At 38.5% G+C, this 23,806-nt stretch overlaps 1 protein-coding gene across 1 annotated transcript; it reads left to right on the top strand.

The window, feature by feature from the left end:
* Positions 1-86: 86 nt before the first annotated feature.
* Positions 87-22,516, top strand: Adat2 (adenosine deaminase tRNA specific 2). The gene is made up of 6 exons (XM_015501916.2): positions 87-257; positions 11,892-11,996; positions 15,260-15,410; positions 16,650-16,756; positions 20,830-20,902; positions 20,992-22,516. The coding sequence occupies exons 1-6, from the start codon at positions 162-164 to the stop codon at positions 21,033-21,035; spliced, it is 576 nt and encodes a 191-aa protein (XP_015357402.1). The 5' UTR covers positions 87-161; the 3' UTR covers positions 21,036-22,516.
* The last annotated feature ends 1,290 nt before the right edge of the window (positions 22,517-23,806 follow it).

Raw genomic sequence — 23,806 nt, 5'->3', positions numbered from 1 at the left:
CTCACTGGTCCGGAGCTCCCAGGTCCGTCGGGAAATTGCTCCCGCGTGCCCTGGCCTTCTCCTCTCCCCCGGAAACGATAGCCCATTTACACTGCGTTCCGCAGTCCCTGCTCCCCTTCGGTCTTGGCCTCTGGCACCCAGAGGTCGCGCTCCGGTGCCTTATGGAGGCAAAGGTGGCTTCCTCGCTGGCCCCAGACGGCTCGTGCGTGGTGTCAGCAGAGGAGATCGAAAAGTGGATGGAGGAGGCGATGCAGATGGTGAGGAGCATGGGAGGGTGGGTGCTGCCGGTGCGAACTTTCTCCAGCCCCATCCCTATCCTGGTTTTCCAGCAAAACTCCCGGGCGCGCTGTTTCATACCATCATCTTGATGGCGCTCAAATTTTTTGGTAATCGACTGGCTTTACTCTCATAATTTTTTAAAAGTCCTTTCTCACAGTGGCTCCGGAGAAAGGGAAGGAGAAAAATACAGAAATTATTTGTGTTGGTGTCAGGGAGTAGGTGCTAATGTAGCCCTTCAGCTGTTCCTTGGTCCGCGCTGCCTCTCCTTCCTTCCCGTGGACGCACAGTCCCAAATCTACAAGTCACAGGAGTTTGTATTTGGGACCCTCAAACGTATCTAGTAGAAGCAAGAAAGTTGAAATGTTTCTGGTGGGGAACAGTTTGAAATGCGTTCCTGTACAATCAGCGTGCTTCGTTCGTTCGTTCATTCATTCATTCATTCATTCATTCATTCATTCAACGTCTACAGGACTTTCCGCTCTCCTCGGGCTTCCTTCCCTCGCCCTGTGTAGCATTGCTGATTGAGGAGGGCGAATCAGATTTGGGTATTATCCAAGCTTTACTCTTATTTGTGTGTGCCAATGAGCTTCTTAATTGGGATTAAAGTTTGTATGGTGTATATATGTACAGCCTACTAGGACACAGTCCAAGAAATGCCTCCTGAGGCAATTTCATCACTGTGTGAACATCATAGAGTGTACTTAGCATTCCTCCTACACACTGGGCTATATGGCAAGCCTGTAACTCCTAGGCTACAACCCATTTAGCATGTTACAGAACTGAATACTGTAAGTTATTGTAACACAATGGTAGGTGTTGGTGTATCTAAACATAGAAAACTTAGTAATAATGCAGTGCAAAAGATTTAAAAATTGAACACCTGTATAGGCATATGCCTTGAACAGAGCTTGCTTTGGGTGAGTCAGTGAGTGAAATAGGATATTGTTGTATACAGTGTAGACTTTACAAACATTCTACACTTAGGCTACATTTTAGAAAAATATTTTTTTTTTGCCATTCAATGTGTTAACCTTAGCTTACTGTAACTTTTTAAACTTTTTGTTAAAAAAAAAAAAAAACTAAGACACAAATACACTCAGTAGCCTAGGCCTACAGGAGGTCGTACCAATACCACTGTCTTCCACCTCCACATCTTGTGCCTCTGCTGTTTTACAGTTAATTTTTTTTAAACAGGTAGAAGGAATACACTGTAATGATAAAAATGTAGTAAATACTTAAACAAGTAACATAGTAGATGATCATCATTATCAAGCTTTATGTATTTTCACCAGACCGGCAGTGCAAGTAGGGTTGTTTCCACTAGCATGACTACAAACCTATGAGTAGTATGTGGTGCAACTTTATTACAACATCTCATGGCAATCGGATTTTTTTTTCTTTTTTTTTTTTGTACCAGAGATTGAACCCAGGCACTTAACCAGAGCCACATCCCCAGCAATTTTTATTTTTTATTTTGAGACAGGATCTAAATTGCTTAGGGCCTCACTAAGTTGCAGAGGTTGGCTTTGAAATTGCAATGCTCTTGTCACAGCCTCCCAAGTCACTAGAATTACAGGCATGTGCCACCACCACCCAGAGGCAATAGGATTTTTTTAACTCCATTATAGTCTTGTAGACTGTAAGCTATGATGCACAGGAGCATTTATCATTTTCTTTTACTTATATAATGTTCTTTTAAATTTGCTACTAATACTTTTTAAAAAGTGATCCTTGGTTAAAAAATCGATTTTATATTATAACTCAGGAAACACATATATGCAATAATGTAAACAAAGGTTTCATAGAACAGTGCTTTCCTTCATATATACATTTTTCCTGGTATTTTTATTTTAATGCATTAAAAAAATGCTAGTCATGACCTAGTAACTTGATACTCTGACTCATTCTTTAAGCCCTCTTCTAGATTTATTTTTTCCATTAGAGAATGCACAGCCTTCTGATACTTATGTGCAAATATGCATTTCAATACTAAACTTGTAATTTTTAATAAAAAATTATTTGTCCTGAACTCCTTTTAAAAAAAATTTTTTTAGTTGTAGTTGGACACAATACCTTTATTTTATTTATTTATTTATTTTTATGTGGTGCTGAGGATCGAACCTAGTGCCTCGCATGTGCTAGGTAAGGGCTCTACCACTGAGCCACAACCACAACACCCTGAACTCCTTTATGTTATTAAATTCTCCACATTGGACAGGGAATTTTCTTATGATACCAAATTTTCCTCCCAGTATAAATTAGCTTTCTATTATTATAACAAAATACCTGAAATAATTAGTTTATAAAGAGAAAAGGTTATTTTGGCTCACAGTTTTGGAGGTTCCAGTCCATGATCAATTGACTCCATTACTTTGGGGCATGTGGCAAGGCAGCACATCATAATGGGAGAGTGAGAGTCCTTGTATCAGGAGCCAAGGAACAAAAGGGAAAGACAAAGAAACAAGGGTATCACAATTCCCTTCAAGGGCAAGCCCCCAATAATCTAAAGACCTCCTATTAGGCCCCAACTCCTACAACCTCCTAAGAGTGCCACACTGGAGACCAAGCCTTTAACATATGGGACACTTATCTAAACCATAGCACTACCCCAAATCATTTCAATAATACCATGCACTAGATAGTTCCTAACAGCCGGGATGAAAATACTAAAGATGCATGAAGGCTAAAATATCATAGAGTAGGTTAGTCTGCTTTCCATCACCATAAAGAATATCTGAGGTAATTGATTTATGAAGGAAAAGATTTATTTTGACTCATGGTTTTAGAGTTCAAGTTTGTGATCCTATTTTCTCCAGTGGAACTGCCCATTGGTGATGGTGGAGAGCATGTGGTGGGGCAAAACTACTCTAGCCTCAGCAAAAGCGAGGTGCTGAACAGCTCAGTGAGACCCTGTCTCTAAATAAAATACAAAATAGGGCTGAGGATGTGGCTCAGTGGTTGAGTGCCCCTGAGTTCAATCAAAGACCTCCCACTAGGCCCCACCTTGGAAAGGTTCCATCACCTCCTGGGGTCCAACCCTCTAACACATGGGCCTTGGGGGGACATTGGATATGCACAGAATCAGCTGCATTTGTATCTTTCTATGGGTGAGAGATCCAGAGGGCAGATGATGCCTGGTGTGCTGGGAAACCATAATTTTGGTTTCCTCGGTTTATTTTCATAACTTTTCTCAAGGTGCTCATCTGCTGAACTTGCTTAGATGAAACTTTTACAGACACTATCATGAAGGTAGTTTCAGAACAGCCAAGTTCAGTCATTTGTTGAGATTTTCACTTTCATATTAGAACTGTGTTTTCTTCCCATTCTTTCACATTGTGAGTCTCTATTTTCTTTTAAGCATCTTTTCATCAAACTGCCTCAGGGCATTTCATCCACCCACCTCTGTACTATTCTGTATCTAGACTTCTGCACTAAACACATAAGTCCTTTTGTGTGACTGTGGCAGATCACTTCATCCTCATAGCTTCACTTTCTACTCTGAAATGAGATGGTTGAACTCCAGAGAATTTCTGTGATCCCTATGGCCTTGACATTGTGTCTCTCAATTCACTTATAGATATCTAGGGTGTGATTACCTAGTTTACATCCTGTGTGAGGTTAAGGAGTTCCAGTTGCTTTTATTATTATTATTATCATTATCATTATTATTATTTGCCAATGTGAGTTTCTTCATGGCTTAATCAAAAGAGAAAAAGTATTTGTCATAAATCTTGTTCTTCATCCTGAAAGAAATTTCAAATCTTAAATTATTTTGAGAATCACTTCTAAGAGTTTGAGATTAGACCAGAAGCATAAGTACTGTCAAATCTGTAGGCAGCAGATTAATTGTTAATTAATTTGTGGTGAGAATTTGTTTATTTATTTTAGGATGGGAGTCTCACTATGTTGCTTAGTCTGCCTGAAACTTGTAATCCTCCTGCTTCAGCCTCCCAAAGAGGGATTACAGGTGTGTACCACTGGAAGTGAAAATGTCCAGTATTATATGTAATGGGGAGGATACAAGTGTCCTCATAGCATATGGATAGAATAAACATATTTCTATGGCCAATATGAATCACTAGAATGGCTGACTGAGATGAAAGGTGAACACAGGCAAGGTGAAAACAACCCAATCATTTCTGGGTCTTATTTTATTCATGTTTAAAATAAGAGCGTTACACTAGACATTTTCCTTCATTTAAAATTTTTAGTAATAAAACAACCCATAGGCCTAGGTTATAAGAAGAAAGGAAAAGCATTCTTTAGAAAACTTAAAATCTATTTTTTACAAAATGTTATCTAAAGTTAATTAGATTGCAAAAATTAGTACAGCCATACCAGTCTAACAGGTTTGATGTTTTTGGAAGGCAGCCTAGCATAACATTATTAACATCCACAAGACATCATTTGACCCAGTAATATAGTCGCTTCTGTAAATAGTGTAGAATGATAAAAACGATTGTCATTTCAGTGTTAGACATAATAGTGAACCTAGGGAATATGTGATATTTAGCATTATACTAGCAGAATACAAATTGTTTAATACATATAAGTTTAGAGGTTTCCTGTGTTTAAACAGCTGCTCACTAGCAAACTGACCTTGACAGGTGCTTACCCTTTCAGCCTCAGTGTCCTCTTCTGTAAAAATGAGAATATAATATTGATGTCACGGGGCTATACAGATTAAAAGAGACATTGTGTAAAGTGTTTAACATAATATGCTCAATACACAGAAGCTGTCATTCTGTGAATGAAGACCAAAGGAGAATATACGAAAGTCCTTATAAAAATCTTTAAAAGTCCTTATAAAAGTCCTTATAAAAGTCCTTATAAAAATCCTTATATAAAAATCTAATTGAGAAGATAGGATTAAAGAATAAAACGAAATAAAAATTAACAAAACTATCAGAGAATCAGAAGCAATAAATGGTAGTAGTTATATAATCTTCCTTTAGTCTACCACTAAAGGAAGAAAACATGAAAGAAAAATTATTGACTTTTCATTACATAAACATTCAAAACACCTACCTGTTTAAAAGATAACATGCAAAGTAACAAAGCAAATGGCAAAGAAAGAAAAATGCTACATATGTAAAAAGACAGGTTTAACAACCTTAATGAGTAATTTATAGATGCCTAGATAATATATAATTTATATTGTTTTGGTCTCTTTCTGTGTTTAGATTTTGGCCCAGTAATGCCATTTTTGTTTTTTATTTTTTCTCCCCAAATGAAAATATTTTAGTGTTGTATTTTTCTGATTATATCAATAATTCAGGGTCATAAGAGATTCAAACTATGAAAGTTTAGTAAATATGTTTAATGTTTAAAATAAAGGAGATATATATGGTTTAACAAATTATGTAAAAATTACCTAAAAATCCTACCATCAGAAGTAACACTTCACATTTTGGGAGCATCCTTTCATATATTGCTGTCCACATAGAAACAGCTACATGTACTTTTGCATAATAGAATTATATGTTATTTTTGAAGATTAGCAACTTTTTGTGTTTTTACAAAATATTTTTATTTTTGAATTGTCATCCTCTCAGCCCTGCCCCATGGAACTTTTATTGCAATAGAGTAACTACTAAAAGTAGGACAAAAGATGTACATGTGTTTTAAAAAATACAGATATTATAGTGTTGTTTTCTAGAATAATATTGCCCAATACAGTATCTATTTAAATTTAAATTAGTTTAAGGAAAATAAAATTCAACTTCTCAGTTGTACTAGCTACATTTCCAGTATTCAGTGACCACATGTAACCACTGGCTACCACATTGGATAACACAGAATAAGGCATTTCCATTGCTACAAAAGTTTCTTTTGGTCACCACTGTTAACAATGGTCACAATTCCATAACCAGTGTGTGAAAATGTCCTGTTTCATGTGTTGAAGGGCATTTAGGTTGGTTCCATAGTTTAGCTATTGTGAATTGAGCTTTTATAAACATTGATGTGGCTGATTTTAAGTCCTTTGGGTATAAACTGAGGAGTGCATCCTGGGTCAAATGGTGTTCCGTTCCAAGTTTTCTGAAGTATCTCGGTACTGCTTTCCAGAGTGCACTAATTTGCAGTCTCACCAGCATGGTATGAGTGTACCTTTTCCCCACATCCTCACCAACATTATTATTGCTTGTATTCCTTTTTTTTTTTTTAGTTTTAGATGGACACAATATCTTTATTTTTTTTTTTTTAATGTGGTCCCGAGAATCAAACCCAGTGCCTCACACGTGCTAAGCGAGCTTGCTACCACTTGAGCCACGTCCCCAGCCCAATTATTGTATTCTTGATATTATAGTGTTGTTTTCTAGAATAATATTGCCCAATACAGTAGCTATTTAAGTTTAAATTAGTTCAAGGAAAATAAAATTCAACTTCTCAGTTGTACTAGCTACATTTCCAGTATTCCAGGCCAAATATTTTCTCTGATAAGCAGATGCTGATCCATAGGGGAGGAGGGGTGGTAGGGAAGAATGAAGGAACTTTGAATTATGCAGAGGGGAGTGAGAGGAGTAGTGGGGCTGTGGGGATGGGAAGGACAGAAGAATGAGGCAAACATTATTACTCTATGCATATATATGATTACACTACAGGTGTACCATGTGCAGTCAAAGGAATTAGAAGTTATGCTCTGTTGTATACAATGTGTCAAAATGCATCCGAGTGTCATGTATAAATAATTGGAGCAAAATAAATAAATAAATAAAATACACACAAAAAAGAAAGCGTCCTGGTTCACTCCTTCTCTACTAGACCTGGAATCATTCCTCGTTAATATTTGGTAGTGTGATAAGTGAGAAGATATATCCCTGTTACTTTTGTTGTTGTTCCTAAGCCTTAAATAAGGCCATCAACTTTATTATTTTTTAATAAAACCATTTTTTCATGACAGTTTTATTTTGTAGAGCTGAGCATGTGCGAAAGGTTATCATTTTAACCATCATAGCCTGCTGAGCACAACATTCTAGAGATATGGGCTTAGAAAAATATCTGATTAAGTAACAGTGTTGTCCTCTTATGTTCCACACACAATGCTATGTGGTATCTCACCTGGGCTGTGTCACTTAAGCCCCACACCAGCCTTTTGAGGTGGAAATTGTTAGTGTCTTCAGCTTCAGATGGGGACATTGGAGTTGAGAAAGTTGTGATTTCCTCAAGTTGACAGGGCTGGTTAGGTGGAGCTTGGTTGGAGTCTACCCATCCATTCTGTTCTGGCCTGTGCTTCTAGTCAGTGTTGGGTTGCTCAGGGCTCAACTGCATGTACTCTACTCTCCTTTTCTCAACTTCGTTTCCCTAACTTCCACTTTGAGCATGCTAATTGGACGTTTAGTTTCTTTTCTTCTGTGAATTGCTTAGGCATTTTTGCCCAGTTTTATTATTCATTTTATATATATATAAATTGTAAATCACACTGTAGGAGTTCTTTGTGTTTTATAGCTATTTCTTGGAATAGTTCACAAGGAAGCAATAAACATACTATATAGGGCAGGTCTACACTTGTTTATAATGAATGAAAAATTTGAAGAAATGTAAATGTCAAACAATTGAGGATTGAGTAAATGAATCTGATATATTCATATAAAGCAATATTTTAAACCTTTAACCTCTAAAAGATCATGTGATAAAAATTATTACCCAACCAAAGGAAATGTTTACAATGCATTAAGGCAGACTGCTGCACTGTATATAAAGTGTAAATCTTTTGACTTTTTTTTTTTAAAAAAAACTACAAAAATAGTGTGCAGGTAACAGGAAGAAAACTGAAAAACTTGTTGCCTCAGAGTAACAGTGATTATATTTTGGGGTGATGATATTATGAATTGGTTTTGTTTTTTATTGTTTTAGCCCCCCCTCCATGTTTTGTTATATATTTTACCTTGTAGTTATAAAAAAAAAAGAGAAAGATTTACTATATATACACAAAGAGGGGAAAGAATTGCAAATTTTCTAGAATAAATTATGTTTTATCATAGTATGCATTTTGGGGGCACTTAGGATAACATTGTGTTAGGCCTTGAGGAAAATTCAAAGAGAAAGCCAAAATAAACACTGATTCATTTTAATGAATGTGGCATGATTAAGTGCTCCCTGTGTGTTAGGACTTGTGCTGAGGGCTAGAGATGCAAAGGTGAGCAAGAGCACTGGATCTAGGGCTCACCTCCTAGGATTAAGCCATGCTCAGATGGAAATGTGGATAGGAACATGTCCAGGGATGTCAGGGTTTGGATATGAAATATCCCACAAAAGCTCCTGTGGTGAAGTAATTAGATTATGAGAACGTAACCTAATCACTGGTTCAATCTGTTTGATGGGTTATAATGATTTGAATGGACTACTAGGTGGTAACTGTAGGCAGGTAGGGTGTAGCTGGAGGAACTGGGTCACTGGGGGTGCTTGAGGATTATACCTTGTCCCTGGCTCTTCTTTTTCTCTTCCTGCTTCCCAGCTGCCGTGAGCTGAGCAGCTTTCCTCCACCATGCCTTTCCATGATGCTCTGCCTCACGTCAGGCCCAGAGCAATCGAATCGGCTGACCATGGAGTGAACCTCTGGAACATGAGCCAAAATAAACTTTTCCTCTTCTAAGTTATTCTTGTCAGGTGTTTTAGTCACAGTGATGGAAAGCTCACTAATACAAGAGATCAACATGAGAGACAGATATAAAGTACTCTCACATAATCACTGACAAGGTCTCCAGCAGTTCATTAAGACAAATTATAGAATTCCTTCTGCATTTTAAGGGAAAAAGGAGATAGAGGTTAGTGGAAAGGAAAGACTGATCAGAGGAACTGTCAGAAACAAAGAAATGAAGGACTTTGTCTACTATCTTTCTAGAACAGAGCTTCCTAACCTGGGACTCACATTAGAGGGGGATCTGTGAACCCTGAAACTATCTGGGAAATTATTATGTGTATGTGCTGTCTTTTTCTATTAAGAGAATCCATACCTATCCTCAGATTCTCATAGGGGATTTTGGCTCCAATAAAAGGTTAAGAACACAGACCTAGAAGAATAGTGAAAAGATTCTCTGCCTGGTGGGGAGGATGAGTGGGAGTTGGGAGGCCATGCTGAGGAATGTTAAGTTGATAGAGTGAAAACAGAACTGCTGGGAGTCATTTGCAGTAAGAGTCGTATCGTTTAACCTTCCTATGTTATGATGCTGTACCTAAGAGTTATTCTAGCTCATTGTTTTTTCGCCCTCATTTTTTGTCCTTAGTAGGAAATACATCTTCAGAAACTTATCAAGAGTCTCAAATGCAGTCTGTTTTCTTCCTAGCCCCTCTTTTATTTTCACATCAGTTTTTGGTGGTAATGTCTTTAGAGAACATAGTCAAAACTACAACAGCTCTTCCATGCAGGAGTTTTCATTATCTATGTGGGCAATCCATGACTAGAGAGAAAAGCAAATTATACTTCAAGACAAAATGGAGACCTGTGTTCAGGCTGGAAAGAAGAGAGCTTTTGTGCTTCAATTTTGAAAGTTGATAATTTGTTAGTTTATGTAAGACCAGGATGCCATTTGAAATAGTGAACTGAGCTTTGCTTTCCCAAAAAAGGCAAGGTATGTTAAATTCAGAGCTGCTTGCACACATTTCAGATCCATTTTGCTTGAGCTCTTTTGTGTTTGTAAAGAAATGATCAGACTTGACAGAAGAGGTGGGAGGAGCACTGGAAAGTATGAGAGGGGATAGAGTAAAATGGATTTTCAGCTTAATTAAATCTGCTTTGAACTTGTCAGCAAAGAAAATATATGTGTGTGTGTGTTATTGGGAAACAGTTCCCTTAAACTCCTTTTCTTGGAGCCTTGTCTTATTCTCCCCATGACCCTCCTGGCTTGCCATTCTGAGTACTCATCTTCACTCCCAGCATGGCTAACTAGGCCATTCTTCATTGGTGATGGTATCTGTCCTTTTAAGATATTCTCATCCCTCCTATTTTCTAATGAGATACATTTGCTGAAAGAAAAAGAAAAAATCCAGAGGAAGAAACAGAAGGCACAAGCCTAGTCTGCTGGTGGCCTGGGAGCCGAGAGAGGCTATCAGGCCAGCAACAGCCTCTGTAGCATTGTCCCTGCTCTTTTCAGTGGGCAAGACAGGTCTGGTAGGCAATGGGAACTCCCTGTCCCTCTCACCTCCCACCTGTGCACATTCCACTTAGTTTTGGATTCTCCTCTGTGTGTTTGAAATATTCATGTGGAAATACCTAGAGTCCTTCAGGGGGTATACTTACAGAAAAGCCTTACAAGTGGCCTCCATTTGATTATTCTCTTGCCAAGTGTATTTTGTAATCCTTAAACTTTCCATGTCTCACTCTTTCGCTGACTCTTCTCTCTCCTTTTATCTCTTGACCCACTCTAAACCCAAATCCTAATAAAGTAGCTTATCAATGATGTGAATAAAATTAGAGACAGTATAGTGACAGAGAACCTTGGAGCTTATCATCTGCTAGGTACCCAAAAGTTTTTGTTGAGCAGGTGAATGGGTACAGCCAAGCTGTCTGGGCTGTGGCCCCAGCTCTCTCACATGAATGAGTTATGTGATACCCCATGCCTCTCTTTCCTCATCTTCAGCATAGGGAAGATCATTGCAACTGCCTGGTGGGATTGTAAACTAAATGAATTTATTCTTATAAAGGGAACAAGGTGAAAGTAAGCTTGAAATATTTTCAATATCTCAGCATCTGAATATTTGAGATGTAAACAGCATTACTTCTTGAGAGGTTCACTGGGAAAGTACAATTGGAAGCTAGAAATTTAACCCATAGATAAGTCACTCTTTAGACCACTGGTTTTCATTTACACCATTCCACCTAAATCACTTCTTATCACTGAGTTTGACACAGCTGACCCCCATTTCTTCTTGGCCTACTTTTTTCTGGGGTTTTCTGTTACACTGAACACTTCTGATTTCCTTCCTCCCTTAGTAGGCAACTCTTCTCAATTTCAGTTGCAAGATTCTTCTTGTTTACTTGTTTATTTATTAACTTTTCATTTGAAGTAATCATAAATGCACAGGAAATTACCCCCCCAAAAATGTGCAGGCCAGGTGCCATTTTTACATGGAATGCTCCTAAACTTTTATTGTCTCGCTTACAGAAGAAATTGTGGGACGTGATGACATTCATTCTGCTATTGACATCCATTTATGCTATTGGGACTCTAGGGGATCATTTCTATAATTTTTGGAAAAGCAAAAAAAATTAAGTAGAACTTTAACATAATTCTGATGAAAGCTTTGTAAATGTTATTTCTTCTTCTTTGCAAATATATATATACTCTCTCTGATAAGGGCTGCCCCTGGCATGTTAAGATAGTGATTAGTAATCGTCCTGTGGTCCCATGTGCTTCCAGTGAGAAGAAGAAACTAGAGTCTTGGAAACTATGAAGGGAATTTATTCCCAAGTCTTCCTTAACAAGGACACACAGCAGAGAACATGGGTGCTGAGTGTAGTAACAGAGCTAGATTTGAGCAGAGAGAAAGCTCAGTTGCATTTCTTTGTTCTGGTGGTTGTACATGTGCATCTTGTTTGTCCTGTATCAATTTCTCTCCTATAGCCTTCTCAAGTATTGAACGTTACATCTCAGGTTTTCTACTTTGTGTTTCAGGCCAAACAAGCCCTCGAAAATACTGAAGTTCCTGTTGGCTGCCTTATGGTCTACAACAATGAAGTTGTGGGGAAGGGAAGAAATGAAGTTAATCAAACCAAAAATGTATGTGAGTTAATTAGTGTGATTACAAATGTACAGTAGCGATGGTAGTAGCAGAGGGATCCTAGGACAATTGAGGAGAAGATGAGACTGAACATGGCCCCCGAGGTAGGCACCAGTGCTGAGGTAGTTTTTCTTTAATATGTCTCTCTTTTTAAAAATGCTTTTTTTCAGATTACAACAGTAATACAATGTTTTGTTTAATTTAATTTAATTAATTTATTTATTTGTTTATTTATTTATTTATTTCCATACGGGGGATTGAACTCAGGGGCACTCGACCACTGAGCCATATTCCCAACCCTATTTTGTGTTTTATTTAGAGACAGGGTCTCACTGCGTTGCTTAGTGCCTAGCTATTGCTGAGGCTGGCTTTGAACTTGCAATCCTCCTGCCTCAGCCTCCTGTGCCGTTGGGATTATAGGCGTGTGCCACTGCGCCTGGCTTGTTTTATTTTAGAAAAACCTAATGAAGTTATAAAACCGTAGGGGATAAGATTTTCTGGTTTTCTATTTCATAGAGTTTTATGTTGACCCTTGAGTGAAACCTCTAAGAGTAGATTCTGTTATCTCAGTGTGTCAGCATGGAGAAACAAGTCTAGCTCCATTTTAAGCAAATCTAATATGTGAAAACTACACTTTGCAAAGGAGATCAATGTACTTCTTCATGCATTCTTCTTTTCCTTTAAGCATTTTCTTCCTAGTAAATCAGTTTATAACTTTGGAGGGAGGAATAGAAGAATTATATAAAGGAACCTATTTTTGTGTCAGATAATTCAACAGAATAAGGTCTCCAGCACCAGCTGTCTGTAACCATGTGTAGTGCATGTGCTCCAAGGGCTTGTGGTTTTCTCTTGGTTGGGTGGAAATTGCATGGTTTAAGGCTGTGCTCCTTAGACATGGTGTCACAACAGTGTCATAGTAGGTATACTTGGGAAGTGGAAGTGGAAGGGAAATACTAAAATTTATGATTATAAATCCACATGGATTCAAGGATAACTTTGATCTTTTTTTTTTTTAAGAGAGAGAGAGAGAGAGAGAGAGAGAATTTTTTTTAATATTTATTTTTTAGTTTTCAGTGGATACAACATCTTTGTTTGTATGTGGTGCTGAGGATCGAACCCGGGCTGCACGCATGCCAGGCGAGCACGCTACCGCTTGAGCCACATCCCCAGCCCAATAACTTTGATCTTATCATGTGATCTTGGGAGCCGGAGAACAATCTAGTGTTGGTACCCAATGCTGCTAAAGCCTTTAAAGTTCATCTATCACATGTATCAAAAATAAAAAAAGAACCTGAGATTTAGCAAAACAAGTAGAGTAGGAATCCAAATTCACAAAGAAATTGTTATGAGGATATCAAAACATCTGTGAGATAAGTAATAATCATAATACAGCAGTTAAAAATGAATTTATTGATGCTTGCCTAGGAATTCTGTTTTTTATTGTTGTTTTGGGCACTAGGGATTGAACTTGGGGGCATTTAATCACTGAGCCACATTCCCAGCTCTTTTCCAGTCCTTTTTATTTTGAGACAAGGTCTAAGTTGCTTAAAACCTCAATAAATTGCTGAGGCCAGCTTAGAACTCCTGCTCTAGTCTCCAAATTTGCTAAAATTATAGGTGTACACCACGGCGCCTGACATGGAATTCTGTTTTAAACAGTCATTGTTATCTCCCAATTTGTGTTCTGTAGTTTGGTATGATATCTTTAGCATGAGAATTTTGAATGACCTGACAATATCCATCTAATCCCATCTAGATCCATCTAATCTATTCCATAACCTGGATTTCTTCTATATCTAAAAATTAAGCAAGGTCTATTCTGGTATCACGTGTTATATAGATTACCCTAATATGCACAGAAAGACTTTGGACCCTAAATGAGGAGACCTAAATTCTACTTTTGTTCTGATACTACCACCACCCCATCAACACCACCAGCTCCTCTCCCTATGCCTTTAATACACGCTAACATAGCTTAACTTACATTTCTAGAAGGAGTTGACAGAGATGATTCAGTGCAATAATTATTTATCAGGAGCTCTGGGGAGATATGATTCAGAAATTCTGAACCTGAGTTTTAAAGAGAACCTACAATGGGGAGACATTTTTTTAACCTTTCCAGGAGTTTCAGTATGATGTTAAGATTGGCAGTCTTTTTTCTAAAGTAACTTCCGTGTGAGTTTCTGATTCTATAATTTACCCACATATCTCCCCTGGCCAGCTTTGCTCCCATCAGCCTCTGGCTTCCATGGCATCTTGGTCACAGTGCCAGCACTTCTCACACCATGCCTTAGATCATAGCACCTTTCAATTGGCCTCATCCAATTTTATGCTCATTGAGGGCAGTGATGTTTTTTTTATCCTATGCAGAATTTATCTAGGACTGTGCTTTGTATATATTTAGCACTCAGTGTAAATTATTGATAAATGCTATTGTAATGGATATTATAAATAAGTATTTTATAGAGGATCTATGATCTACATTAAGCTATTTAATAAGGGGAGAAGAAAAGGGAAAGAAACCTAGCCAAGAACATATATGCAACACTGTGTTTCATGTAATTCAGCTATTACATGCATTATGAGGTGTGTAGGGGTAGATATCAGTGCACCCCATTTTACACATGGGGAAACCAAGGCTTAAAGAAATTAGTTAATTTTCCCAAGACTACATGATTAGTATCATCACTGTCAGGATTCAAATTTAAATGCAGTCAATTCCACATGCTGTGTGATTTCTCCTGTAGTGTGCTGTCTCCCTTGAGGTATCTGAGATTCATACCAAATCTCTGTTTCTCTCCAGCCTGCCAGTATATAAAATCTCATTCCCCAAAATGTAAATGATGACATTCCAGTAAGCTAAATATAGATTTGCTTAGAGTGAGGTCAGTGACAGCCTTGAGAATATATTTGAAACTGGAACTCAAGCTTAGAAAAATTGTAAGTTTCCCCTAAAATATTCAGAAGCCATAGATGTCTTTTTTTTTTCTTTTTGAGACTTCTCTCTGGCATTTTAATTGCAAGTGTCCCCTAAGGGACTTAGGAAGTTAACTAAATACAGCAGGATTTGTTCAGCATCTTAGATGAGGGGGTCTTCTGCTGGTGAGGCTATGATATGTAAACTGGGGAGGATGTCCTAGAAACACATTCATTAAAATGGCAGAAATGATGGGCATCTATTTTTGTAGTTAAATTTTGTATATTTGTAGAATATCTATTATATGAAGCAAATGATATTGTGTAAACATCTCTTTCTTTTAAGGCTACTCGACATGCAGAGATGGTGGCCATTGATCAGGTCCTGGATTGGTGTCATCAGAGTGGCCAGAGTCCTTCTACTGTGTTTGAACACACTGTGCTATACGTCACTGTGGAGCCGTGCATTATGTGCGCAGCTGCTCTCCGCCTGATGAGTATCCTTTGACTTCATAGGACTGTGTCTTATACCCATCCCCTATCAGAAAGTGACCAAACACAAAACCTGTTTTCTTCCTTCTTTTTTGACCCTGGGGATTCAACTCAGGGCCTTACTGCACATGCTAGTCACACATTATCACTGAGCCACACCCTGGCCCTCGGTTTTCTAACATAAGAAAACAAACTTATAAAGCACATCGTAAAACATTGTGTATCTTGGCAAAAAAAGGGAAAGTTTAAAATAAAATTACCTATTTCTTTTTGTATCAATACATGTAGAACTCTTGAACAAATAAGCTAGAAAGGAAGAGCTGGAGGGCTGGGGATGTGGCTCAAGGAGTAGCACGCTCGCCTGACATGCGTGAGGCACTGGGTTCGATTCTCAGCACCACATACAAATAAAATAAAGATATTGTGTCCACCTAAAGCTAACAAATAAATATTAAAGAAAGAAAACTAAGGATAAATAGTAAATTAAGTTAAAGTAAGTTATAGGAGAAGTTGGGAAAAATATGCACCAAAGTTTAAGCTTGGATAATGGTTTAAATTTTTTCTTTCTTCGTTTATCTGTCTTTTTTTTTTTTTCAATAAGAAAATTTAAGCCAAAAATAAATAAGTTAAAAAATCATTTGTGATACTATAATTACCTGCAAATGGTAAATTATTTACATTATAATTCTGGGTTGTGTCTTGCTTAGAGTAAACAATATAAATACTGGGTGTAGTCAGCCTAAAGATCTTTTCAAAAATTATATGAAAATAAAGAAACTTAGTTTCACACTGGTATTTTCATGTACTTTTTAAACTATATATGTTGAATAATTTTATCACTTTAAAAATAATACAGAGGTTTGTATTGGGGCACGGGGTATATTTTACTTAGGGACAGAAGCAGAAGCAATCTGTTATTTTTAAAAGGTAAAAATCCCCAGATTGAATTTCAGCCTCTTTTCTGGCTCCAATTCTCTCATGTTTCTGGAAAAGCGGTTTAGGAAAAAGCAGAGAGTGCGCTAAACTAAAAGCTGAGCAACTGCACCATCGGTTTCCATTCTGTAGCAATTGTTAAATATCACTCTCTAAATACTTTAAACCTCTTTCTTTTGTGTAGCTGGATTGTGTCGTGTTTAGGACTGACCCTAGCTTAACTGTCTTGCAGAGAGCAGACTGAGCTTTCTTTCCACCCCTATTTTGCCACAGTACTTCCTGTACTATGTATAACCTTAATTCTGTCTTATAAATCCCACTGGTCGTCTATGGCTGTCAGAATGAACGATTTGGTGGTTGTGGCTCTGTCCTGAACATTGCCTCTGCAGACTTACCAAATACGGGGAGGCCTTTTCAGGTAATATGATCTGCTTATGCTTCTTCTTTCTCTGATTGCATTCATCTCACTTATAGTGTGTGGTTGGTGTTCCAAGAAGCCATGTCAGAATCAGACAGGATCTTTGGACCCCGAGGGTGGGCTCCTTTAGACCCCAATGGAGGACAACAGGTAAGTTTCTTGTCAGTGTCCCCTCTCTTCACTCACAGCTTCTCCTAACCTTCCCCTGGCTCCTGACAAGCTTCACCACAACAGGTAGATTAAGGAGCTGCTGCCAGAGCTTTCACTCACTGAATATTACCTGCTCCAGGATGGACCAACTCTGGGGAGGCTTAGCCTGTGTCCATGTCAGTAGATAATATTTTAAGTGAACACAATATTCTTGCATAAATCCAATCATTTTGCTTGATCACCACTTACCTACTAGCAATCACTGTAATTTTATTTTCCCCTGACCTTCTTAATGTTGAAATTTCTTCCAGATCCAAGAATCCACATCTTTCATTTCTTAGAAATTCTGCTTTCTTTGTGCTCTTGCCACATCTTCCACATTTTTATGGTTAAGAGTGTAAGCATTAGGAATTTATATGCATCCCAGACCAGACTCTGACATGATTTGTTGTTCTCTCCAAGATGTAAGGTTAACCCCAAAGTATTGTATTTTCAAAAGAAAAGGATTTAACAAATGGTGAACCTTGGACAGTTCACTTTAAACCCTTGGGTATTCTTAGATAAGGACCTATGAAGGGCTAAATTTGGCTGCATCCCACTGAGAACAAGTTTTGTAGAACATTCTGTCTGAATTTGCCCAGCTGGACATTAGCTTTCTTAACAACTGCTATACATTTGAGAATAGATGCCTTTAACATCACATTGAAAGAAACTGTAATGGGATGATGGAAAGTGAACAGTACAATTTCCCTGATCATTAAAGACATCAGCAAAGTCATTGGATTTTTTTCCATCACTTCTATGAGTAGCTGAAACTTTAATTGCATAACTCTTTGCAAATGGATTGCTGACTCTGTACAGTACTTCTTTTTGGGAATGATCTAAAGAATTTCTCAGAGGTTTTGGGCAGAACAAAGATGAGCCCCAGGATATCAGACATGGATGGAACATTTCTCTCTGAGACGTCATCAATGTGAGGCCACAACCATAGTCTTTTTTCCCTGATATCTCTGCACAGAGTCAGAGAACCTAAAGTCTGGCTGAACCTAAAAAACATTCATTTGCAGTTTGTACACCAACTACATGAGCTCAATTAAAACTGAATGGCCACAGCTTGAAGCCATGTATCTAGGTTTGATGCTCAAGTATGAGTTTTAATGTGTTTTGAGATTCTAAAGAAACATGGATGCCCTAGCTTTCTGGATTCTGTATTTTGTTGCTTTCTTTGGCTGGATTCAGTAGGCAGAGGATGACAGGAAAGTAGGCTCTCTTTTCTTATTGTAGAATTATATATTCTATAAGCAGCAGAAAAGTTCATAGAAAAGACCAACAGAACTGTTCTTTTCAAAGAAGATGTCAATTCATTTATAATACCTGCTCTGTCTTAAAGATTATTTTTATTTTATTCATAATGTGTCCTTTTTACTAAAGCCACAAATCTGTAGCTACAATGGATACTTGCAAATACTATCTTGATATCTTAGCACAACACAATTTCCTTTTCCACCTGTAATCCCAAGAGCCTTTTCCCTGCCTGCATATCTGAATCACCTGGAGGGCTTTGGTGCTCAGTCTTTGCCCTTAAACCAACTGAATGAGAAGGCAGGGCATGAGCACTGCTGTGTTTGAAGGGGCCTCCCAAATGATTCTACTAAGCAGCTGGGATTGAGAACCATTGCTCCAATTCCATGGGAGAGGAGAGGGCTTTGCATGTGCACTAGGGTGCTGCTCTCCAGAGCAAAGGTAGGAGTCCTGGGGTACCAGCTCCTATACACAGAAAGCCCAGGACACCTGTGCAGAGACCAAGCAACAGTGGTTAGAATAATAATATACAAAGGAAGAGAAGATGCCTGAGGCAGGTGTGGAAAGAAGGTGTGGAAGAGAAGATGCTAAGATGAGTTAAGGAGGTGGAAAGAAGGCCAGGGTTTTGGTATGCAGGGGCCCTTAGAATATCTGAGCAGCAGTGTCAGTGGAGTCGAGAACATAAGCCAGTGATGGTGAGGTTGACAAGGAAATGAGAGTGAGAGGGAAATCTAGAATGTTCTGGGGCAGAAGCAGGACATTTGCTCTGAGGAGACAGGTGAATTGACAGTTGTGGTTACCATGGGGAGGGTGTGTGGGGGCTTTGTGTGGTCTGGGCCTAGCTCCTCCTGATGCAGACACAAGTACACATTCCAAGGAGAAGTTCATTAAAAATAAGAGCAGACTAGGCTGGGGTTATGGCTCAGTGGTAATGAGCTTGCCTAGGATGTATGAGGCACTGGGTTCGATTCTCAGCACCACATATAAATAAATAAAATAAAGGTCCATCAACAACTCAAAAATATTTAAAAAAAAAAAAAAAAAAAAAAGAGCAGAACTGGGAGAACAGTAGGACCTTATTTTACACCAGTCTTTGTACCCCAGACTCAGGAACCATTGGGACATGGTCTCAGATATGACCTCTAGCCTAAAGACAGGAAGAAAGACCATGATCTGGAGGACCCCCCTACCCATGAGGCCAAATAGCATCATTAAACTGTCATGTTTTAAAGACCATCTAAAAATAATGGGGTGTCAGTGGAGGTGGATGGTGCCAACTGGGGTTGTGCTGGGGATGTGCTTGTGGGGCACAGTACACCCAAGGTTTAATGTCTTAAGAAATGCTTTCCATGGTGTCATCAGCATAATAGGAATTCCCTTGATCTGCTTTCAACCCCAAGTCGCAGTTCTCATTAAGAATGTCAGCAGTCTGGTCCTTGGGTGGACAGAGTCTTCCTTCTGATGGCTTCCAGGTGTTCAGTTCCTATCAGACTCTTCCTCAATCACAGCAAGGCCTTTCTCTTCGGAATGTGTGCCCTAGCTACAGACAGGAGTGTCATTAGGGATGCTCTGCACCACTGGCTAATGGCCATCTCAGTGTCTGTCTCTCTCTATCTCTGTCTCTCTCTCTCTCTTTCTGTCTCCTGACAAATCTTTGCAAAGCCAGCCTCTGGGTTGGGAACAGCTCCCTCCTGCTTGGGGGTAGTTGTGGGACCCTGACATATCCCTGTGGCCCCCAGAGCCTGGGCCTTGGCCACCTTGGGGCCCATGCCTGGCTGCCTGTGGCCTGCTACCCTGAATGCTGCTTGACTATGTGTTGTGCAGGCCTAGTTGTCAGCCCAAGGATATGTCCACTTCTTTAAATATCCTTCAAGTTTTTCACCTTCTCCATATAATATTACCTATAATATCACTCCCTACTAGTATCACAACTTCTTATTTATTCTTTCACATGCTTTGATTTCCCCTCTCCAGTTAGGTCCCAAAGATAGAACAAACACTTTTTAAAAATCCTCTATAGCAAAAACTGACAAACTTTTTATATAAAGGGCAGATAGTATATATTTTAGCCTTTATGAGCCACAGTATCTCTGTTGCAGAGCATTTTTTTTAACAAATCTTTAAAAATTTATAAACCATTCTTAGCGCACCACTCTTGGCTGTGAACTGAATTTAGTCCACCAAGTATAGGTGGCCAACTCCAGTTCTGTAGCATCAAACACTTAATGAGCCACACCAATAATAATATAACAGCAGATAAAAATAGTTAATGCTTTAAAAGCACTTGTGATACACCAGGTATTTAATAGATATTATCTCATTAAATCCTCATGACTTCTCTCTGAGCAAGTGCTGATACCTATGTTGTACATGTGAGGCATGGAGTTTAAGTACCTTATTCAAGATCACACAGCTAATATCTCCAGTAATAGTTGCTTGAGAGTGATGTTTGAAGCTAAATGTCTTTTCTTTTGTAAATGTGCTTCTTTACCCATAGTAATATCCCCAAAGTGATTAATATTATCTGAAATCTCTTCGCCTGTGTATGTGTTGCTGTTTTTAAGGCCTACAACACACACTCATGGGCAGGTGTTCATTTCTCACTTTTCTCATTTCCTCAGTGCATTCCTGGGTATCGGGCTGAGGAAGCAGTACAACTGCTGAAGACTTTCTACAAACAAGAAAATCCAAATGGTCAGTTTTCCCCTCTTCAAAAAATGTCCCTCCCCTAAAGCAAATCAGTGTGAAGAGAGTCTTCATTTTCTTTTCTATTCTTTTTACAGCCCCCAAATCGAAAGTTCGGAAAAAGGATTGTCAAAGATCGTGAACTTGTTTTGAGAAAGACTAATCCACACAGTGACCTGCACAAAATTCCTGGCCTGAAAGCTGTTGACATTGATGAATCATATGTTTATATGTTGTTTCTCTGTGGGAAAATGGTGCCTCTCAACATTTGCTCTGTTAAGGGAACAAATTAGCACTTTTTAAAAGTCTGACAATTGTAAACAACTATTAGCTTTTCCACAAGCTGAAAGAACATTTTAAGAAGGGGGAAAAAATTAAGGTTTGAGGTTTTAGGAATTAGCAAACAGTGCATGCCCCTCAGGCACAGCATGATGCCCAGTCCAGGAAAGGGCTGGCTTTTCGGGGAAAGTGCATCCAGCCCTAGTGACCTGCTTATGTCTGAGCTAGCATGTGCCAGGCTAGGACTTGTTCTCCAGGCCTGGCCTTTCAGGGTTGGATTCCTCCCTAGGGACTGGGGCCTGGCTTTATTCTAAATTGCATATGAGTTGTATAGATATGATCATGATTATATAGTCCATAGTATAGATTTTTTTTCTTTTATAAAGCATTTAGAGAAAATGCATACTTAAAATAAGTCCTTGAAGGTCATTTTTAAGTTATAGCATATTGCTATAATAAAGCCTTATTAATGCCTTCTTTGAAAAGGAACAGTCTTAAAAGTAAAACATAAAAGTGGAAATGAGACAATTCCTTGTTTTTGAGCAACTGTTTTGTGCCAGGGTCCTGGAACAAAAAAAAGAATTCTGCCCTTGTGGCAAAGGGAGACAGATCATAAATATAGCCAATCACATGGTTTACTGAAGGGTGATAAAATTGGGGGTAATGCTAGATAAGGGTATGGGCACACCAGTTGGTGATGGGAATGCTGGTTGCAGAATTAAATGGAAAGATCAAGTTAATCTAAAATCAAAGTTATTTTTATTTAAATATAATAAACTTTAAATTTAATATCCAAAATCTGAAACTGTAAATTCGACACAGGAAAGAGTACCCACTGCAGAAGCCCCAGGCGATCACCTCACCCACTGCAGTAAGGGTCACTGATGCCAAGTGCCACTTTGTAGAGCCTCCCTGGGAGCAATGTGCTTCTCTAGCCAGAAGGGGGCCTCACCGTTCCAGCAGAAGCCCAGTGCCAGGCCCTGGGTGGCAGTGCCTTCTCAGTGCATTTCTTCAGTGGATTCATTTCCTTGATGCAAAGCATCTGTATTTGTTGGTTCTGCCTTTGAGTGATGTCTCTGACTTGTTTGTTTTGAATTACATTACAGGCTGGAATGTAATTGTGGTGGAAGTATTTTTATATCACTGAGAGTAGCAGCTAATCACAGTTACATGCTTCAGAGGATTTATAATTGCTTGGTTTTGTGCATCTGTGTTCTTACTGCATTTGAGAAGTTTTATGGAGAAGAATATGCATGATTTAAAATCTACAATAATGTACAGGCACCTTCTCTTTGATTTTACCTATTTTTAAAATTGTCTTCTCATTAAATTTTAGTGCCTTGACTAGTTTGTTCTTTTTAGCAGTTGGTCATAATTCACTTCTGGCTCCTTATGCTTTTCTGCAACCAGACTTCATTTCATTTATTGTCTGTATACCATCTTCTTGGAGATTATTTGTAGGACAAACAACCTGGAGGGTCTTCCTTCTGTAGAGTAGCATGCAGAATCTGGCTGAGCACCTTAAGCCAATAGGTTCTTAGCAAACATTTGCTAAATTAAATTATTAGTTGAAACTTGGGGGAAAATGAATAAGGAGACTAAGATAAAAACACAAAGTCAAAAATGGTATATGGGTATATTATCCCAGAGACCGTAATTACTAAGAATCAAAACAAAACAGTAAATAGGGAAAGATAGAAAAGAGACTATACATACATATGTTCTGTTTTTGTTGTGTTTTGAAGAATGGGTAAGTAGTATTTCCAGATTCTTTAACATGGATGAACACTTTAATTTCAGTTTACCACCTTTTCAGGTCTCTCTCTGTGACTGACTCTGTCTGTGCTGAAGTTTCGGACACGTGCATAGTTATATCTATTGCTTTGGTAGAAAATCAGTTAAGATGGCACATTGTACCCTGGAGGCCAGCACTCCCAGTGCTGATGCAAGACCAGTGTGGGTGCCACAGACATTGCTGCTGCAGAATTCAGACAGCAATATTCATGTAGTGACCCCATATCTTGAGTACCATGTTCTCCAGTGACAGCCATTGCTTAAAATATGAATATGTCTCAGTTCAAAAGTTTGCTTTCAATTCATTGATACTGACAGTGCCTACCTAAGGGAACAGCTAAGAAACTTACTTTGTCTATGGATGGTTCTGGAAGAAGTGGGTTACAAAAAGGTTTTAAAGTCACTTTCCTGTTTAGAGAAATTGAGGGGAATTTATTAGATCTAAGCCGCTAGAGTATCCAATGTTTGCTGGTTTTTGCAACAAACTTTGCTGAAGATGGGTGGTATGTAATGTTTTGGCAGACTTCAATCACCTTTAAAAGATCATGTTAAAATATCTTTGTGCTTTCTTGTTACTTGGCACGAGCGCTTCTTCCTGTGTTGTATTTGGAATATAATGGAGAGAAAATAGATAGCCAAAAATCCCAAGCACTATTAATTTTTCTTGTAACTGTACTTGAAAAATTGTGTATATTATGCATCATGGCCCTTTGCTCTGAATTTCTTCAGTATCTAATAGGCAAAAGATATTTCTTACGTTACCACTGTACAGTTAATGATTTCAGGAAATTTTACATTGATGTACTGTAGGGCTGGGGTTGTGGCTCAGTGATGGAGTGC

This window comes from Marmota marmota, unplaced genomic scaffold, assembly GCF_001458135.2.
Source record: "Marmota marmota marmota unplaced genomic scaffold, marMar, whole genome shotgun sequence".
In the NCBI taxonomy this organism is placed as follows: domain Eukaryota; kingdom Metazoa; phylum Chordata; class Mammalia; order Rodentia; family Sciuridae; genus Marmota; species Marmota marmota.
The sequence above is the reverse complement of the archived record's forward strand: the minus strand, read 5'-3'. Positions and strand labels throughout refer to the sequence as shown.